Source organism: Siniperca chuatsi, linkage group LG3, assembly GCF_020085105.1.
Source record: "Siniperca chuatsi isolate FFG_IHB_CAS linkage group LG3, ASM2008510v1, whole genome shotgun sequence".
Taxonomy (NCBI): domain Eukaryota; kingdom Metazoa; phylum Chordata; class Actinopteri; order Centrarchiformes; family Sinipercidae; genus Siniperca; species Siniperca chuatsi.
The window spans coordinates 12,552,044-12,572,311 of NC_058044.1; the positions used below are offsets into that span (position 1 = coordinate 12,552,044).

At 41.3% G+C, this 20,268-nt stretch overlaps 1 protein-coding gene across 7 annotated transcripts in view; it reads left to right on the plus strand.

The window, feature by feature from the left end:
* The window catches only part of bnc2 (basonuclin 2), a 165,138-nt gene that overhangs the window by 111,362 nt on the left and 33,508 nt on the right, over positions 1–20,268 (plus strand). For all 7 annotated transcript variants that reach the window (XM_044189966.1, XM_044189965.1, XM_044189969.1 and 4 more), the window contains 2 exons: positions 6,912–7,014; positions 8,978–9,213. In XM_044189966.1, coding sequence (XP_044045901.1) covers positions 6,912–7,014; positions 8,978–9,213 — 339 coding nt within the window. The remainder of the gene's footprint in view (positions 1–6,911; positions 7,015–8,977; positions 9,214–20,268) is intronic.

The following is a 20,268-nucleotide window of genomic DNA, read 5'->3' on the forward strand; positions in this document are numbered from 1 at the left end:
AAGCCAGCTGGGTCCTTTAGCTGTCCACTTCATAAACAAGCATGACTGTCCTGAAGTACACGAACGGCTATTTATCATGCGAGTGACTCAGGCTGAAAGTTTCGTCATTGATCTGATTTGAAACTTTTTGGGGTGGTGCTCATAATGGGGAGATTTACTTTCTGTGACTGTGTCAAACCACACAGACAAAGCAGGAATGTTGGAAGCAGAAATTTAGCTGAATTGTGTGCCTCTTTGATTCTGGAGTAATAACATGGGTGTTGCATCTGTGTATGTGAAGGCTTGCAGAGCACGAGTCCTATCTGACAGCTGACAAACATAAAAAGACAGGACTGGACCTCTGGTCAAAGTTGAAACTGGACGTCATCTGAAATGACAGTGGATGACAGATATCATCACTCACAATTTGGCTGTTTAGATTGTCCAGTTATGAACTCCAGATTTATGTTCCTGATTAGTGATTCTTATCAATGACGACTGTATTGTAATTTCATTACAAGCAAACAGCAGAACCACATTTTGCAAATGTGTTCACAAAAGGATGAAGAAAGGATTTGATATGACAGATGGCACCAAAAAGGGCTAGAAACTATAAAAACAGTGAGCCATGCCAAACTGTGACTTTATCTCTCAACAGTAATCTGATTACATTTAAACCAGACATGACATTTTCTCCACTACATTTGCTGCTTCTGCCCCATTGCAGGCATGAGGTTGTGAGCCCTTCATTCTTTGGGTCAGCAGGACCTAACATTCCTACACCAAGACAACATTTTGTTCCAGTAACAGCAGGTGAAAGCAAAGCGCAACAAGACTGAGAGGCAGTGCCATGTATCTGAAACTTATGTTTTGGGTTTCACAGACACAGATGAATTTTATTGTTCCCCGGTCTATGTTAAATGTTTATTTAGCTTGCACACTTCATTTCCAAATGTCATATTCAAATTTGGCCCTTTTCAACTTTAGTCTAAGTGGTTTACAGTAAGTTACTAAATGCTGAATCTAAACACTGTAATAGCTTTTTGTATACATTTGATCAGATGTGAGATACATTTACTGATTGACAATGAATCTCAGAATCTGTCAAGTCACATAGAGCATTAATTAAGGGTGCGTGCAAACAACAGACATGGCTGCTTCCATTTGTTTGACTTAAAGAAAGGAGAGGAAAGAAAGGAAGAAAAGAGAGGGGTCTCAGGTCTCCACATGAATACATGAAAACACATGCTTCTCTTCTCCTTCTGTAATCCACCAGGGACTCACGCCCCATTTGGTTTCCATTAGCATAGCTCTGGTCGCTCTGCCCCATGTCAAAGCCCAGACGCACAGCTGCACAAAGGACAGGGACCTCTGGCTCTGTGACTGCCAGCCGCTGGGCTCAAAACCAGAACTGACATGGAGGATGGGCCTTACACTGTGGGGATTTCAGATGGAAGACACTAGTCTTCTCTGTCGACTACAGTTTTCCCCAGTACAGTATAACAGTTTTACACTGAAGTCAGTGCACAAGTGATTAATTGTTGTTTATTTTGTACCACTTTGTAAGGCAAGAAAGCTCTGTTTCAAGTCAAATCCAATGTACAAAATCAAACAAGCAAAAATTAGCCTTGGCATGTGGTATTTGCTCCCCTGTATTTTGTGGCGTGCTGTGTCTAACTACAAAGACTTTCTTTATTCAGTGTGTTTTATTTGTCACCTGTTTCCAATATGGACACTGTGAAGTCCTGATCTATCTGACGGAGCCAGGGCCCAGTTTATGACACGCAAAGTTGCTGTGCCTCTTTTCCTACACAGGTTGGCTGCACATTTCTGGCAGGAAATTGACAGCATTTCAGCAGCTAACTCATGGATGAGATAATATCTTGTGGGTGGAAGAGAGGACAAGATGCTCCCAGTGTTTTACAGTGACCCTAAGCAGAGACAAATTTAAATCTGAAGCTGCTGCTGCAAAGATGAGGCACACACATGCACACATATGCGCACATACACACAGGGTTTTCATTTAAATCTCTGCTTTGCTTAACTCACCAAACAAGAAATGTGGTCTGTGGCTGTGTGTTGAACATGGTAAAGGTTTCAATTAAAGTAAGAGGAACAATACCCACCCAGCATCCAGCAGCTGTCTGGGTTGGCTTTCCATTGTACGCTGTCAAGAGAGGATTCAGAGAGGCTGAAAGGGACTGGTGGTGTTTTAGCGGTGTTTTTGGTGGCATATGGTTACAACATCAACCTTGAAAAATGACAGGATAGTAATACATTTTTACAGGATATTAGTTTAGGATCACCATCAGTTCAGGACTTGTAATGGCAAAGGCACTGTCTGTGTTGATCTCTACATATGCTGCTTGGTTTAGGGCTGTAATCATTTGCATGCATCGGTATTGATCCTGGGCCATGTAGACTGTCTTTCCCAGTCTGTTTAAAATCCTCTTGGACCTGACAACAAGAGTCCAGGCTGAAGCCATCTTGTTCTGCAGTTCCTCTTTCCTGCATTTCTTCGGTCCATCTGTCCCACTAACCGTCTTTTAATTGAGAGTCCTCCCCGGTCTGATGCTGGCCATTGCTGACTGTCAGTGTTTATACAATTGGGCTGGGACAGGGACTGCGAGCCAAGCAAAACATCCATAAAACATCAAGCCTCCAGCTAAACAAAACCCAGCAGTGAGACACACACACTTGAGCCAGATAAGGGCTGAAAATGATGCTTTCTGAACGCAGCTAGGTTAAGTTGTTGACCATAGCGGTAACACGGCAGCTGTGAGAGAGTGTTGACTGTTGTCTGGGTCTAATTGCTACAGCATTGTGGGATTTTCTTCACTTGCTAACAGCTTTCACTTTCTAGCTGCTAATTTTTCTAGTGATTTACGAAGTCTCACACACACTCACTCATACACACCCCTGTGTCCTTTTCCTCACCGTCGTCCTCTTTAGTTGTGAGCCAAAGAGGAAACCCTGGCGAGACACTAGCACAGTGACTAATGCTGTGTATCTGGCCGGGCCTCAGATAACACAGCCTCCTCCCCCGGCCTGCTGTGACAAATATGTGCGAGTACAGCGGTGGGATCTGGGCCCAACCTTGTCCCTGACCCAGCCCAGGCCAGACACAGGTTAAACCACAGCCAAATGCACCCCAGATCCATGCTGGCTATAGAAGCAGAGTTTTGAGTGTGTGAGAATCATTAGAAGAAGTCTTTATGACTTAGTCTTTCTTGTTTCCTCTGACAAGCCACACACACAGACAAACTCACATCCTTGATGATGTTGTTTTTGATGGCCATCTATGACACATCCGTCTGCTGCCTCTCTAAAAATTCTGTAATCAGTCTGTAATCTTTCATCTTATTGTGTATGATCAGTTTTGATGCCATCACATCACCAACATCTCCTGTGTTACTCTTCTCTGACACGTTCCTAACTGAATGTGGAACAATGCACAAATGAATCCTAAGAAATAACAGGCACAGTACATCCCCTCCCTTCCCTTTTCTCCCGTCAGTGCCTCCTCAGTTGAGGGGGCTTGTTGCTTTAATGCTTCTTAATGCTGCTGTCTGCTTAATGGGCCAGATATGAGAGGTGCTGCTAGCCAGCGTAATAAGTCAGTGATTAGAGGGCGCCTTGTCACAGCAGCAGCCTCGCAGACAGTGGCACGCTCTAATTGCCGTATTAGACGCCCCTTAACTATCTTGTCAGCTGTCAGACCCCAGCTCGTAAAAAGCAGAGGTGCATTTGATATTTCCAATTGTTTATTTCCGTCTGTTGCTGTTAGCGCTGCCGTACGGAGAGGCAATTAAAAAAGGGTTGTGTTGTGTGACATCACTGTGCTAAATTTGGGTACTCTAAATTAGAGTTTGAAAAATCTTTATGCAAGGAGAGTTATATAAAAAGAAAAATCTTCAGTGGCAAAACATCTGACATGGAATTCACTTAAAAATTGCAAACACAAAATTGAAGGTGGGGTGAATGACAAAGAAGTGAACAAAAGTGGCCAGTGTGCATGATTAGGACAGAAACTAAAGATTATTTTTACTATCAATTAACCTGCTGATTATTTTTGCGATTAATAGATTCACTGTTTCTGGTTTATAAAAAGGCAGTAAATAGTGACAATGTCCATTGCAATTTCCCAGAGCCGAAAGTGAAGCCTTCATATTGCAAAATATTGCATATCTTGCCTAACCAACAGTCTACTAATAGTAACTATTCACATTTGAGAAGCTGGAACTATTTTTTGCTTTTTTGCGTAGAAAATGACAAACTATCAAAATTGTTGGCGATTAAGTTTCCATCGCTCGACTAATAAATTAATCGCCTAATTCTTTCAGTTCTAAACATTACTGAATTTTTAGGAGTTTTCTGTCAATTCAGTGTCATTTATTGTTTTAGTGTTAAGTTAAATACAGAAAACAACAATAGATTCAATTGCAGAAGAATACATTAAAGATGCGTCCTTAACCATAAATGTAGATCTGCCTACAAGACTGTAGGCTAGGTTGTGGGTACCTTACAACGTGACAACATACAGTAGGAAACTGCATGTGAATGTAAACAACAGCATTACAAAAACAGCTTGAGATGTTGCTTCAAAAACACAACAGCAGGGTAGACTTTCTGAGTCTATCCTGTATCTGAAAGGTCACAGGTTTGACCCCAGCCAGGCCAATGAACGTTTATGAACAGCCATGTCTGCAGTTTAAGTGTCCTTGAGGGGGTCGCTGAACTCACTTACTGCACGTTGCTCTGGATAAGAACACCAGCTTGGTGTATAATATATGTACACTCCAACTGACACATGGCACATAATCCTCACACACTGTGAGGATTGCCGTGCCTGCACCTGGAGAGCTTAAAAATGGTGTAAAGTCAAATAATCTGTCTCCTGTCTCATTTGGTGTCAAACAGTGAGGTGACACGGTTAGAAGTGGTGTAATTTTGTGTTTAATCTTGGATTAGCCCATGTTCATTTTGACACCTCCAGTTACTAATCTGGTTTACAACACTTTTGGGCGAGCAAGGGGGGATTCTGATAGATTTTATGGTCCCTTAGTAGTTTATGAGTGAGCCAAGTTTTATATCCTGAATTACAGGATATTGGTCTAATCCACCAACTAGCTTGTGTTATTTCCTGCTTTCCACTAGAATGTGCACTTGGGTCAATACTGGTGGTTTGGTGTGTGCACTTAAGTAAAGAGCAGAAATATGTTTTCATTACTGATCGTGCATTGACCTCAGTTGTGTGACATAAAGGCTGATCTGTGCTGCTGATCCTTTTCTATCTGAAAGTGCTGATTGACTGTTTTTGACATTGTGAAATATAGGTTGTTGGCGCAGACATGGACTCCAACCTACGACCCTTTGTGTGCATGCACTCGTCTGTGTCACATTATTGTCACACTATTGCCTTATAAGAATAACAGTGAGACAATAAGAGATAGCATATTTAGTGCAGATTGTATATTCATAAAGTTTCAGGCTCTGATAATTGAGCTTTGGTGTGAGGACAAGCAGTTTCTTTGTCACCGTCTTCCTCTTCTTGTCTCTGAAAGACACCCGTGTGTATCTCTATAGATAGTGCCTTCATATTTTGATCTGACAATTTTCCTCAGAACTGGATTTGCTGAGTGATACATTTAAGATTTTCCTGTCAAAATAAATAGGCGGTTACTCACAGCAGTCAGCTTGTACACTAACCCAATTTCCTGCCTCAAGCATTCCTGAAATATTTGCTATAATTTTAGTGATTACAGATTTTTTTTCTTTACAGCCTAAAGAATTAACACATAGGAAAAACCTTCAGTCATTCAGCCCTGACTCAACACCATATGTGCCAAATGTAAAATACATGATCCTCATCATGTGGATTTGGAGTTTATTATGTCAAGTTATTAACTTGTAGGTGTTTTTATTCTAACTTCAGCAGCCAACATACTTAAATTACATTAAGGAAATATCTGATTATCATATCATATAACAATATCTGATTTAAGAAAATATAAGTATGCGTTTAAGAGTGAAACAGTTCCAAGATTTTTTTTTTCTCCATAGGCAAGGTTTGCTTTGCACCAATCCTACCACAGCTGCAGATTCCCTTTAGGCAGTCTAGGTTGCAGAAGTGTTACTATCTTTATTCATCAATTCATCTTGATAATGTAAAAAATGTCTGATAAACAAAGACCTGCCAATGCTTATTAAGATTCATGTTTCCAATTTCTTTTTCTCTTTTCACTCCTTTATTCTGTCTTATTGTTTCTCCATGTCAGTGTGAAATTTACTGCTCCCAGCTGCTGCACTCATTTGGATGATGAAGCTGGAATTATTTGTGTGGATTTCTTTGTATATCAGACATTTTCTCCATGCTGTACAATCTCTTTGTTGTTTGAAGAATGTGGATCAAATGACCTCCTGCAAAATATGTACCTTAATTTTAGTTAGAGTTTTTACCAGCCCTTTGTGAAGGCTTAAGCCTCAGCAGACGATGCATTGTGCTGTACTGAGTTGCCCTCATCAAGTCTGGACACTTAACCTCTCAATACTAAAAGCTTCCCGGGGTCAGACTAAGTGCAGCTCCAGTGTTGAGTAATGGAGCCTCAGTCAAAACAAGTTACATTACTGTGTTTTCAGGAAGGGAAGTCCTTTGTCGGTTCACATGAACTCTGTGAAATTTTGTGGCTGACAGTTATTCTTTATGGCAGTGGCTGCAATTGCTAATATGTTTTGTATCACAATTATCACACTTTCAAGTAACAGCTTGGACGAATGAGCTTAAGGGATTTGCTGTCCTTGTGCCTCTTAATTGTATTTATGACTGCTAGTTGATAACTGCGCTTTCCGACTCTTTGCTTTATTATCTCTCCTTCGTACTCAAGCTGTGATTGACGTGGATTCATCTCTGTTTCTGTCCTGTGTCTCTGCAGGCCATTCGCTGCACACTGGTGAACTGCACATGTGAGTGTTTCCAGCCAGGGAAGATTCACCTACGAACATGTGACCAGTGCAAGCATGGCTGGGTAGCTCACGGTAAGTAAGTTCATTGTTAGGGTGATGGGTGTATCTAAATATGATGTAAATAAATATAAAATTAGCCACTGATACTCATAAAAGTACCTCCTCTTGCTGTGGAGAAAATAGAGGTCCTGACCTAGATATCTGTCCTCTCTACTGAGTATAGAAAATTAAAACAGATGCCAGCAGCATGAATGCATCTCACATATCTCACAATTCTAATATGTTTTGTATTATTCTTTATTTACTGCGGATAGTAGCTTCTCTCTGGTTGTGAATGTACAAAAATTACATTTTTATTCATTTTCCGTAGAAGTAACTTTGTTGTTTTTGTTTACTTTTGTAATTTTCTGTTGCTTTCAAAGTCTTGTTTTTGCACCTTAGATCAAGAAAAGAAAAAAGAACACAACCACGAGACAGATAGAGAAGCGAGAGACCACACGTTATGAGTTTTTCACGTGGGTATAAAAAAGGGAGAGGAGGCAAGAAAGTACAAAGAGAAGGAGGAGGGGAAAAAAGAAAAAAGAAAACACCTGTTTGGCTTGCGTCCGCACTAGAGCAGGCCATGGGCTCTTCAGCGGATCGCACAGGACCCCATTGACTATTTTTTAATCTCTCCCTCTGAACTGTCAGGCACCCATCTCTCCTCTCCCCCACTTTTCATTTCATGTCGGCATTGGCAGGGACTCTGACAAGTAGTTCTTCATTTTTTATTATGTTCGTGTCTGGCTGCGCTGTGTTGTCAGGCAAAGCCCTCGTCAGCAGGAAAACGCCGTCCCAGGATCAGAGAGAGACCCAACCAGGTGTCACCCAGACAGGCAGGGAAAGAGGGAAGGGAGAGGGAGAGAGAAAGGTATGAGGTAAGGGAAGAGAGAGGGATTGAGACAGGGAGGAAAAAAAGAGTCAACCAGGTGTCGCCCAGACAGCCAGAGAAGAGAAAGAGGTGACCGAGGTTGTGATAGAGGGGGCAATAAAAAAAACCTACCTTGTGCTCACAATTAAGCTTTCCGAGCAGCAGCCAGTGACAAGACTTTTTTGCCCTGAGTTTTGCCACTCAGGCAACATACAGGCTACTCTATCCTATTGCTGAAGTTTGTTGTGGCTGTATGCAGCCTAAGAGACACTGCAGACACTACACAGGACTGAGAAAAATACTTTCAGCTCCTCTGCATGTTTTTTGGGTAAAGAATTTTTTAAAATCTATGTTGCTATACTCTCCTAAAAACACACTACTGAACAACAGTCAAAGATAATACAGTAAAGGACAGTGCTATTTCTAGTCATAATTTATCATACAGTATCAGGTATTCTCAAGGAAAGTTACCCTGATTTTAAGCAGGAATCGTACATTAATAATGCAGTAATTTACATTACATTTCTCTTGCTTTGTTGTTGTTATATTACCATTATTATGAAAAGCATGCTAATCAATTTAATATGCTATTTGCTACAGATTGTAGATTAAAATCAATATGTATAAATACAAAAAATAGCACTTTTCCTGAACCTTTGACTTCATTGTGCCCCCCACCCCACTTCTGAAACCAAACCTGCATCCTTGACTTCATAGTACATAAACCATTTGAGCACATACCTGATAAAGTATAAATTAAAAAGATATAAAATAATGCAATAAGAAATGCAAGGTCAGCCACAAACAGAAAACAGGCAAAACAGGGTGGATGTCATGCAGGTTTGTGTTGAGATGGAGATAGAAGAGGAAAATAAAAATGGAGATGCAAGGGCAGCGTAAGTGTGAAAGAGCAAGAGATAAGATAAAATAGAAAGAATGGCAGATAATCACATTAATGTCATTGCTTTTATCTGATTGATATGTTATTATCAGCTAGTGCTGACTGTGCAGTAGCCTCAGAGGGAAGATTTGAGATGCGAGAGAACCTTAATAGTCATTAACCATGCCTTTGTGTGTGTGCATTTTTTTTTTCTTCCTCCCCTTGTCACCTGGTTATCTACACAGCTCTGGACAAGCTCAGCACCCAGCACCTGTACCACCCGACCCAGGTGGAGATCGTTCAGTCCAATGTGGTGTTTGACATCAGTAGCCTGATGCTGTACGGCACCCAGGCCGTACCTGTCAGGCTCAAGATCCTTCTCGATCGCCTCTTCTCTGTGCTGAAGCAAGAAGAGGTGCTGCACATCCTGCACGGCCTGGGCTGGACCCTCCGAGACTACGTCAGGGGCTACATACTGCAGGTCAGTGATCAACACGCATGCTGCAGCGTCAAACGCATGTAAAGAATCATAAAAATTTTGTGTAAATGTCAATACCAAGTATTAGCGGTACTTACTCTCTGCTTACACACAAATGCACCCCTCTACATGCTTTTATTTTTGGCCGCAATTTCAGATGATTTCTGAAAGTGGGGATAATGTCCACAGTGATCACTAACATTACTTTCTCACCAAGTGTATCTACAAATTTCTCCGGCGTTGCAGTTATTTTGAGAGGTATTGACCAAAAGCAGAATAGTGACAATCTAGGCCACTTCAGTCCCATTGCCCATCCATTTTCTTCACATTTTCCCTGCTGTTACTTCTACTTCAGTCTGCCCCCTTTTCCTGCCCTGTCAACACTATGCCCCTTTGCTGGAAAAAGGAAAGAAATAAAAAAAAAGTGGAGAAAAATGTCACGCCAGCAAACTATAAAACCACTGTAGTGCGTTTCCTCTCTCCATCCATCCTCCCCCTATATAATTGCAGTCAGACACATTTCTCAATCAAAGGTATGGAGGTTTTGGTGTTGAAACCCAAACCAAAGTGTTCCTGAATGAATTAGTTAAGAGCAAGTGAACATGTGCATGTGGTTAGCTCCGTGTTGTGTGGGTATATGTGTCTGTGTGTGTGTTGTGTGCACATGTGCTTATCTGTATGTGTATATGGTTTAGTGTTCCAAGAGTGTAAGTGGAACAGCATGGTGTGGAGAGGGTGGTTTGTATGTGGAAACAGCTTCTGTGAGTAAAGCGCTCGCAGATCCAGTTCCTTTCTCTTAAAGTCTTAAAGAACACACACACACACACACACATAAACACAATAAAGTTATATGGAACTACTGTTATATAGTAAATATGTTTGCCGGTTTGGGCTTACAATTTAAAAAGAAAGTTTTGTGTGCATATTTCAGAGACAGAATAAAATATATGTTATAAATATAAATATCTGAACATCTGGGAAATGAAAGGAATATAATATATTATAATTTATCTCCAGTTATTATATTATATTCTTAATTCAGTAATATTAACATGGCTTGTTATATTTGTAAATAGAAGATATTTTCTTAATTTTTCAAATTGGAGAAAAAAGATTAGTTTTATTATCAATAAATCTGTTTAGTGTATTTTTGCCTAATTGATTAATAAATTAGTCTATTAAATAAATAGTAAAAAAAATGCCCATTAAAAGTTCTGATAACCCAAGGTGACATCATCAAATGTCTTGTTTTTGTCTGACCAAGAGTCCAAAACCCAAACAATATTCAGTTAAAATAATATGAAACACAGTAAAAGTAGCAAATGAGTAGCAGAGGATATCTGCCATATTTGCTTGATTAAACAACTGAAATTATTAATCGATTGCCGATTCATTACATTTTTGACTAATTGATTAATCGATTGTTCCAGCTCTAGCAAACATTCTCACCATTTGATTTTAATATTTTCAATGACAAACTAAACGCTCCAAATCTGCGGAGTGAGAAAGCCTTGTTTTGAGTAACCATTGGAGCGCTGTGGCTCCCATAGTTGTAGCCTCTGTGTTTATATCAGCTGGTTCTAATAGTCAGCTGGTGGGAGCACCGTTGCTCAACTGCTCAGCCTCATGTCACGCTACTGGCTAAATCCTCTAGATCTCCTCAGAAGAGCTTCAAAGAGGCCACAGCCGCGGAGAAGCAGCCAGTCACTTAAGGACAATAAGTAGTCATTGTACGGCCCTATTAGCCTGTAAGTAGCTATGAAATTCAATCATCTTCCCCGAGCCTCCGGGCAACGCTTTGTGTCAGGGGTGTGTTCCCCAACAGTATGCCACGCTAAATGAGAGATAAAATGAGGAGAACAGTATTGCAGATGATAGGTAATAAGTTGTCTTTTTGATATTGATGTCAGGGGACATTATTTGATGATAAATTACTTTACTGTGATCCTAGTAGTCAGGCTTTTAAACGCTTTTACTGATTTAGGATTTGAATAAAAGTGTTTAGGCCACAGGAGTAATCATGTTAATTTATATTTTAATGAGATACACTATAAGTCACTATAATTATCCAGCAAATACATCCACTATTTCTGAATTATGTTCTAATGAAGCCTGTCTTTACCATTTCACATTTTGTTTTTTGGTTTTGGTTTTGAGTTTTGGTTAGCACACGGTATGTACTTAAAAACATATGGCTCTCTTTGTTTTTCCTCCCCAATATTCATCTACCTCTTACTTTTTCTCTGCTAGTATGTCACAATGTGTCACAACAACATGAATAGTTTAGACTAAGAAAAAAAATCATTGAGAGTGTGTGTGTGTGTGTGTGTTCCGTGCCTTGTGTTTGCTGGGTGTCAGTGATATGCCACAGAACTCACGACACTGAGCTGACAGAGTATACCTGCAGCTCCACTGATGACTGACCACTGAATGTATGCAGTGCAGGAGGAAGGAAAAAACACACACTTATATTTGACCAAACACATAGAGAAAAACACTGAAAACACAGACGCAGCTTGGCATCAGTATTCTGCCTTCTCTTGTCAGACCAACACATTCCCTCTCTATTTGTAATACTAATTTAAAGGAGGCTAAACATGTATTACACCCCCTTCATGACACATTTCTATTGTTAGTGCTATCATTTAGTGAAGTGAATGCCAGTGTTTGTGGCTATTTAGGATACCACCTGCTCTTTTTCAGCACACACAGCAGGAGTGAGCCAACACTTGCATACCTTACATATACAGGGTATCATCATTATCACCAATGCAATTTAGACTATCCTGCAGAATAAACTCATATTCTCCACAGTAAAGTAATACTATAAATATGTCACCATAGATTTTTAGTTCTAATTTACAGAAGGAATTAATTTATGTCAACACCCAAAATAAACTTTGCCCTCCTCCGTCCTCTCTGCCATTCACTGCATAACAAAATTAATACATCATAGAGGTGTGACTAAATACGCGTACACTCTGCAATTTACCTTTGTAATAGGCTCCTTAAACTGAAGAAAAAGCTCAATAGCTTATCTAGTGGTTGGAATTTTGATTTGTAAAGGAGAAGAATTATACATGACATCAATAACCATTAAAATGAATGATTGTCTTTCTCTCCCTCTCTTGTTTCATCCTTCTATAAACTGTTTGTAGCCTGACCTTCAGTCCACAAACTGCCCTCTTATATAGGATTAACACACTTAACACACCAGCAAATCCACACAGTCAGTTGCTACAGTATTTCTATATACAAATGTATGTGTTAACGCGACCACGCATCCGCACAATAACATAATGAGTCTCTATATATCTATATGTATTTAAGTTCCCAAAGAACACGTTCTTGATGCCAGACAAAATAGAAGAGAGTCAAGAGTTATTTAATGACCTTTGCAATGTCCCTAACCACTAGCTGGCTTGTGTTGTGTGAAATATTCCATTAGATGATTATCCTGAAAAGTCACACAGCCAACTTTACTTTGTAAAAAACTACTGTTTTGTTGGTTGGATCACTTTTGTTAGCAAAGTGGGATCTTCTGCTCCTTTTGTTTGATCAATTTATCACTGCTTTCCATTAAGTTAACCAATTTGCTATATGTGTAAAATTCTTATCAATATTTGACCGCAAATTTGCCATTTTGTCAGATCTTGAAAAAACAGCATACTAATACGCTACATTAAAATATATTTACTAATTAAATTATGTTAAATCTGTACATATAGCGTACCTAAAAACAAAAATAACTAGTAGCAGGAAGTAGCATTTGGCTGTTGACACCTTGTTACCTTGAAATGTCATTTTTTTTATGTACACAGTAAAACAGCCTTGCTTTAAGGCTTAAGACAATTCATTTTTCACATTATCTACAGGTTTCAAAAGAGTTGTGCGTTTCCACCTGATAGTGATGACTGAAAGTTATGTGTGTATCTCTGTGTGTAATATTTTTTCTGTCCTTTACACCGCTTTATTTCTCTGCTTTTCCTCCCCTATCCCCCTGACTTCAAGTTCAATCCAAGGCATTATGTGAACAACACAGACACATTTATTTGTTGCCAGAATTCCTTGCCCTTCACTTTGGCAGGACTTTTACCTTCTCCACTCCTCAGCCCTTCATCCATTTCTCCCTCCCTCTACTCATCCCTCTCTCCTCTCCCATGGTTGTTTCCAGACAGACCCACAGCCAATGTGCACCAGATGCCCCCCAACTCCACCCCATCCCGCAGCCTGTCACTGCTCACTCCTCTAAGTTCGATACAGACAGATGGAATTGCTATCAGTACTGGCTTCTCTCCTTGTCTCAGCCTCTGTCTCCCACACTCCACGCTGTCTATACACTGTCTATTTTGTCTTCCTCTTTCTTATCCCTTACCAAGTGAAAAATAAGTAGAGAGAGAGAATGAGTGGAAAGAGAAAGAGAGAGAGAGATACAGCCTTTGCAGCCAACATATGGGCCCAAATCCAGGGTTTTCCTGAGCGACATTCTCAGTAATGTTCTGTCCTTGTAGAACATTGGGCTGCCTCCACTTTTATGAGATGTGGTTTTCCTGACTCCACACGGCTTCCAGGAGACCCAGATGGAACCGCTAACAACCCCCACCACCGCCACGCAACCACACACACACACACACACATACTGTACACACACAAATAGTCTTAACCCTGATTGCACACACACTCGGAGGAATGCTTATTCAAACTATCAGGCACACACGCAGCCACAAAATCACACCCCAAATGGCCCTCCAATATAGGCTTTGTTTCAGTGGCAGACGCCTGGGCATGAGGGTGTGTTTAAAGTTATTAATGCAGCAAAATAATCTCCTTAAATATCTGGTTATTTATCTACGTATTTGGTATACGTATAATATATTATTTCTCTAATGAACATGAACATTGTAGGTCGTTATTTTTGTGTGTGTGTTGGAGGGCCGCAGGAGGGCTGTGCTCTTATTTTAAAAAAACTTGTGACTGTAATGTTGTACATATGTACTTACACATGTGGAATATGAGGTGTAATTACATGGATTAGGGTGCAACAGCGTTTGTGTAAGACAGGAAACCATTTCCAGTTGCAGGTGGGTCCTGAGGCCTTAGCAAAGGTACCACTCGGCTTCTCTATAGTGGTTTAGAAAGGTATTTATTGAGTTAGAGTCACATTTCAAAATTTCTTTATTTTTTTTGGCCTTTCCTCCCCCTCACTGCACTCCCCCTCTCCGTTTTCTGTCTCTCACTCTGTCAACTGTGAAGGGCACCATATCTCTTGATCCTCGCCTGAGAAACTTCCATTTTAGGTAATCAGGCTCTGTGCAACAACATTTTTTGGACACAATCCCCTACTCCAATCTCCTCCATACGGCACACTTGTAACCCCTATTTTCCTCCTGTCCTCCTCTCCTCTTCTCCACCCTCCATCACCTCCCAGTGCCTCCCCTTCTCTCAGAACCTGTTTTCTGTTATCACTACTTAATGCCTCACCCTGGGAGATGGACGGGGGAGAGAGCATTCTCTTAAGGTGGAAATTCTTACGTTCATATGGTTATGATTTGGTGGGGAGGTCAGGCTAGATTTTTGCTGGAAGGCTTACGGTTGGCTCTGTGCTGGCCGTGCTGGGCTCCAAGCACTTCAAAGAGGGCCGGTGTACTGAATCAAGGTGATTCTTACCCCCCTGCATACACATACGCACACACATACGCACACACTCACACACATGTCCTGCCTAGTACTCTTAAGGGTGTCTTCTCCCTTCTTATTCTCAATTGCGCACTTCTAAGTAAGCCAGAGATAAAGGGATGCGATTTCAGATTAGAGGATCAGTCAGAGAGAGGTAGACGCGCATTATCAGTAAGGCATTAAAACCTTACCACTTGATGGCATAACCAATTTCATATTAAAAAAACACTGCTTTATCAACAAGAAATATTAAATCCAGCATGCATTATATCATAATAAACAATCTAATAATCATGTAATGTTTGCAGAAATTGTAAGCCTCTTCACTGTCACTTTTCTCACAGCTTGCAAAGCTCACAGCCAGCTACTTACACAAGTCCTGCCCATGCCAAATCCTCCGTCCCTCACTTTTAAATCCTGAACCCGAGCCTCAAATGAATTCAAGCTGGAGAAGCAAGGTTATGAGCAGGTTACATTGTATGCAGGAATTTGGGAAATAATTCCCCTTATATTGGATTTGGAAGGTAGTCTGAATTTTACCATAGATTCATACACAAGGCCTCACAAGCTGCTGCAAATTTAAAATCAAGGGGAAAAAATAATGATAAATAGTGGTATGAAACCAGTTTGTCTGTGGTTTTACATACTCATAACACCTTGTTACCAGGTTGAGAAGAAAATAGAAAAGTGATATTATTTTTTTAGGGTTCATCTTTTCATTGCTCTAAATCGCCATGTGTTGAACTGTATTTTGGGGGGTACTGAATACATGCGTTCCCTTTGATAAGCAGAAGTGCATTTGTTTTTCTGTGTATTTCTGTTTCTTTTGCTACTCAGAGGCCTGAGGTGAAGTTTGGATGACTGAATGTTACTGATCCTTTTTGTCAGATAGCTTTCAAGATGTTTAGGTAATATCAGGACTGCAGAGACAAGACAGAGAAGTGTGTGCCGTAACGGCCAGTGCATGATCATACCCTTGTGTTTGTACCATGCATTCATGTCTTTTAATCATACTATCCTTTGTGATTTTTTACACAATCTTAGTTTTTAATGTCATCAGTCCCTTCTTTATATTTTCTGTTCTGTCCACGTGTGGTCATTTTCACCCTCTCACAGCTCGACTTGTCTAATACTTTCACTGCCGCCTCCACTGTTACCTCTTCAGTGTCACTTCTATGTTTCCAGCAGGGAATTAGGGATGTTTTCTCAGTGTGTGTACTCAGGTCTTAGCTGTTATGAACTACAGTACTGTGCTGTATTGTGTTTTTTATCTTACCATTGCTGTTCCAAAGTGAGACCATTGCTACAGCAGCAACATTCAACACTGTGTTGCCCTCTTCTCCTTCTGTCTCTCAAATACTTAAATCAAACACTCACTGTGGTTCAACCCTTTACCGTCTGCCTCATAAATGTTTAGTATCACCTGGCTTTTTATCAACTGCACACATACACACACACATACACACAGTATACAGTGAAAGACAAGTGATATATTTTCCTGCTTGTATGAACAGTGTAGTCTTTTATTAAGGGAGTTGACTTGAATATTATTACATGCAGTGCTGGCCTGTAGTAGCAGTTCATATACTGCAGTCTAAGATCATGGATGCTGGATCACAGAACGTAATAAAGAGCCAATACACACGGCAATTATTTCTTCTCAAGAGACACTTAAGTAAATACACCACATTTGGAAATCCCATTAATACATCCGTTACATGTTTGGTGGCCACATGTATATTTCAAAATGTTATTTTAACGTAGGATGAGTGACCCCCATATCTGGTCAAATTTAAAGATCATGAATATTCCATGCCAAAACGTATGGCAGTGAGAGGCGTGTGTGTGTGTGTGTGTAAGTGGTGCTCTAATAAAATCTGATTGGGGAGTTAACATGCTGGGCATGGCAAACATGGGAAGTGAAAATTATATGTTTAACATACATGGTCAGGTCTAGGGGCTCCCATGGGATCCGAGTAGGGGTTTGATCAAACTTCACTCCGCTAGGCTACACACACACTCACACACACAGTATATGAGCGCCACCTTCTTATCCATTTCCCTCTCAAATCCCCATGATAAGGCTGACTTCAAAGCCTCGTAGCCAATCCTACAGCTTTATCCGAGATGCTGGTTTGATTCACCGGCTGCATCTCTTCCCATGGCCCCCACCACACCCCAACACACACACACACACACAACCTTATTCACATTCAATCTATATCTGAGAAAAGCAGCTCTCTCTGTCCACCTCATGGTGTCTCCAAATCTAAGTGAAGAAAAGGGGCCCTCAGTGCTTTTCTTCTCCCCTCTAAGTTCCACTGGCATGTCTTAATTAGAATAAAAAGGAATATTCTGCCTGTATTAATGGGGTGCCCTCTTTCTCCTCATCCCCTCTGAACACCCTGTTCCTCCCTCCTCCTCGCCTGCTCCATGTGATATGCATTACAGTGATCAGTGTAATGGGATCTCTGGTTCTCTCACTCCACATTTGCCTTTCTCTTTTTACCCAGTGTCCATCCCCTGGGAGAATTCCCTCAACAGGTCTTTGCTGCCGCCCTGGTGCGGCTGAAGCTCCCCATGAGAGGCTCTCATAGTCAGCTGTGCACCCTAATTGAAACTGGAAATCTGCCAGCCTGCTTATCAGGAATTTTTATTTACCTCTGCCAGGCTCTGCCCTCTTTACTTTTCAAAGAGGGCCATGTTATAATTACCTCCTCAAACAGAATCCCTCTCTTTCTGTCGACATCCCTTGCTCCATATATCCTTTTTCATAAGTTATAATATCCTGTCTCGCCTGCGCTGGAAGGAGGAAATGGCTTCTGCATTCTGAAGTGGCTTTTCAGGGGGCTTGGGGGATTTGCTGCTGCAGAGGGAAATTGAATTTTACTTCAAGGTCAGCGACACTAATGACGGTGCAGGGAAGGTGTTGATCTCATGTAGCACTGGTTTGTCTAGCAGCACCCCACTGTATCGATCTGCAGGAGAGATTCTAGTTCAGCATTGATTGTCAGACTGAATTGTTTGGGAGAGTGGTGGAAATCACTAGTGTAGTATAAGTGGTGATTTGGGACTGTAGTCACTCAGTCAGTACTTATAGATAGAAAAATAAATTAATGTTTTTAAACAAAAACAATACTGACAAATGTATAAAGTCTCCGAAAACGAGTAAAAATCTGGAACAGAGAATGTAGATACAGCACATAAATGCCCCGAACTGCTCCCCCACATTATGACTGATGCTTAATATAGCAGTTGAAAGTAAATGTACACTCTAAATACCACTTGAGAAGCCCAAATTGTGCACAGACACCCACACATACATACACATACAGAGAGAGAATTTTAGCCAGTCACTTTCATGATTCACTGCTGTTTGTATGCAAGATGGTTAGTTATGGGTAGGTGCCCTGCAGTGTGAGTGAATGTGTGTCACTTCCCCCACAAATGGAAACATTTAGACACTGAAGTGTGTCCTGAGGTGAGAGCTGTAGAAGCTCTCACTCATAAAGTAGCAGGGAGGCAGCCTGTGGAGGAAATGAGCTAGGCAGACTGGTGGAGGGAGAGGAGCGTGACATACACTGAAGGACCTCACACACACACACACACACACACACACACACACATATACACACACATGTTGGTGAACCACACACTGGTGCTTTGCACCATGTCTATCACCGTCTCGTTTTTCATCAATGGATCCAGCTGTGTTTGACTTCCTGTGTTTCTGTGTGATATTGTGGCATTGTTGGCAAAGAGGACACAGCCGGTACTGTACCTCCATGTTGTGTGGTAGTGGTTAAAAAGTTAACTGACCCCACCGTGAACCAACACCAGTGCTGAGACACCTGTGGAAGTTCACCACAGAATACAAAATAATGTGGGATGGTTGCTGAAACGTAATGGAGCTTCTCAGTTTAGACTTAAGTGGCTCCTTATTTTAATGTCCACTTCATATAGTCTCTTACTGTATATTTGTAGTGAAAAAGTCAACACCTTACCAACTCACTAGCTTGTTGAAAAGCCCCATCTCTTATGCTTCTACTCAGTTTTTTTCTCTCTCCGCTCTTTCGTTATCCTCTCTCTCCCCGGCGTGTTGTGCATGATTGCCTTTATTAAGCAGGATGACCTGTCATGCAGGTGCGAGGAGAAGGCGATGACTGCCCCCGCCCTCCACACATCCTCATTCTCTCTCTCTCTCTTCCTCTGTCTAAAGAAAGACACTGCCTCTCCTCTACCAATTGGTCTGGCTTCACTTCACCTCAGACAGGAGAGAGAGGTGGACAGAGGGGGTGGGGTGGGGTGGGTGGGGTGGGGTGGGGGTAGGGGTGCGTGAAGCCTCAGTGTGAAAGCAAAGCTGTGCTCTTCTCCGAGAAGGACCCAAGAAACTTCAAAGTCAGTTGAATTTCGTCGTAGGTCGGCCTGCTTTTAATGGTGATTAGTATTAGCATGCGTTGCAAGCTTAAAGACATTTTTTGTTTGTTTGTTTGTTTTTATCCCCAGCCATGCCAATAAACAATCAGTGCATTAAGTGGCGAGCAAATGGAATCAATTCATCCAGTTTTGCGCAGATGAGTGCAGAAAACGAGGCGTGAAGCAGCCGCTCTCTGTTTAGAGTGGCTAATTAGGAGCCCATTACAGGGCATCTCAGCATGGTGCTACCCTGATTGTTTATTAGAATTTCACTAAGGTGAAGGAGAGCGAGAAAGAGAGAGAGAGAGAAAGAAAAGGGGACTAATAGTAGTTATAAATGGATAATAAATGGATACCTAACAGACACACACACACGCAGCCTTGGTGAATGCCAGCCCTTGGGCCTCCAACAAAAAGGGCTCTTGTAAAAGTAGGGGAAAAAAGAAAAACCTCTACCAGCACTGTGCATATGCTTGGCTCGGTCCTCTTAAAGACTGTCTTATTAAATGGGTAAGTGGCTGAGTGCTGGGACCACCAAGTGAGCCGTGCTGTCACTGGCACACTGCTCTCTGTGGCTGGGTGCCGCAGGCGTAGACAGGATATGATATAGGGTCACCAGAAATGATGGTTTAACACTCGATGATACATCAGTTCCCAGCACTCACTGCTCAGTCTGCAAGTGGCATTTCTATGACTTTTCTAGTCCTGGATTTTGTTGTAAAAAATGCAGAGCTAAGTTATAGACTCCTACAACTCTACCTTGAAAGTGTGTGTATCTGTGTGTGTTAGAAGGCAAAGACAGTAATCAACAAAGACAACAGGACCTTCTGAAGAGGGAAGATCAATAGACTGCTACAGGTGACTGACCTCAGTGAGCAGACACATGCATGCAGGATAACCACACACAAACACACAAATCCAGGCGTAGGCACATACACCAGTAAGTACTTGTGGCATGCTCTCCTC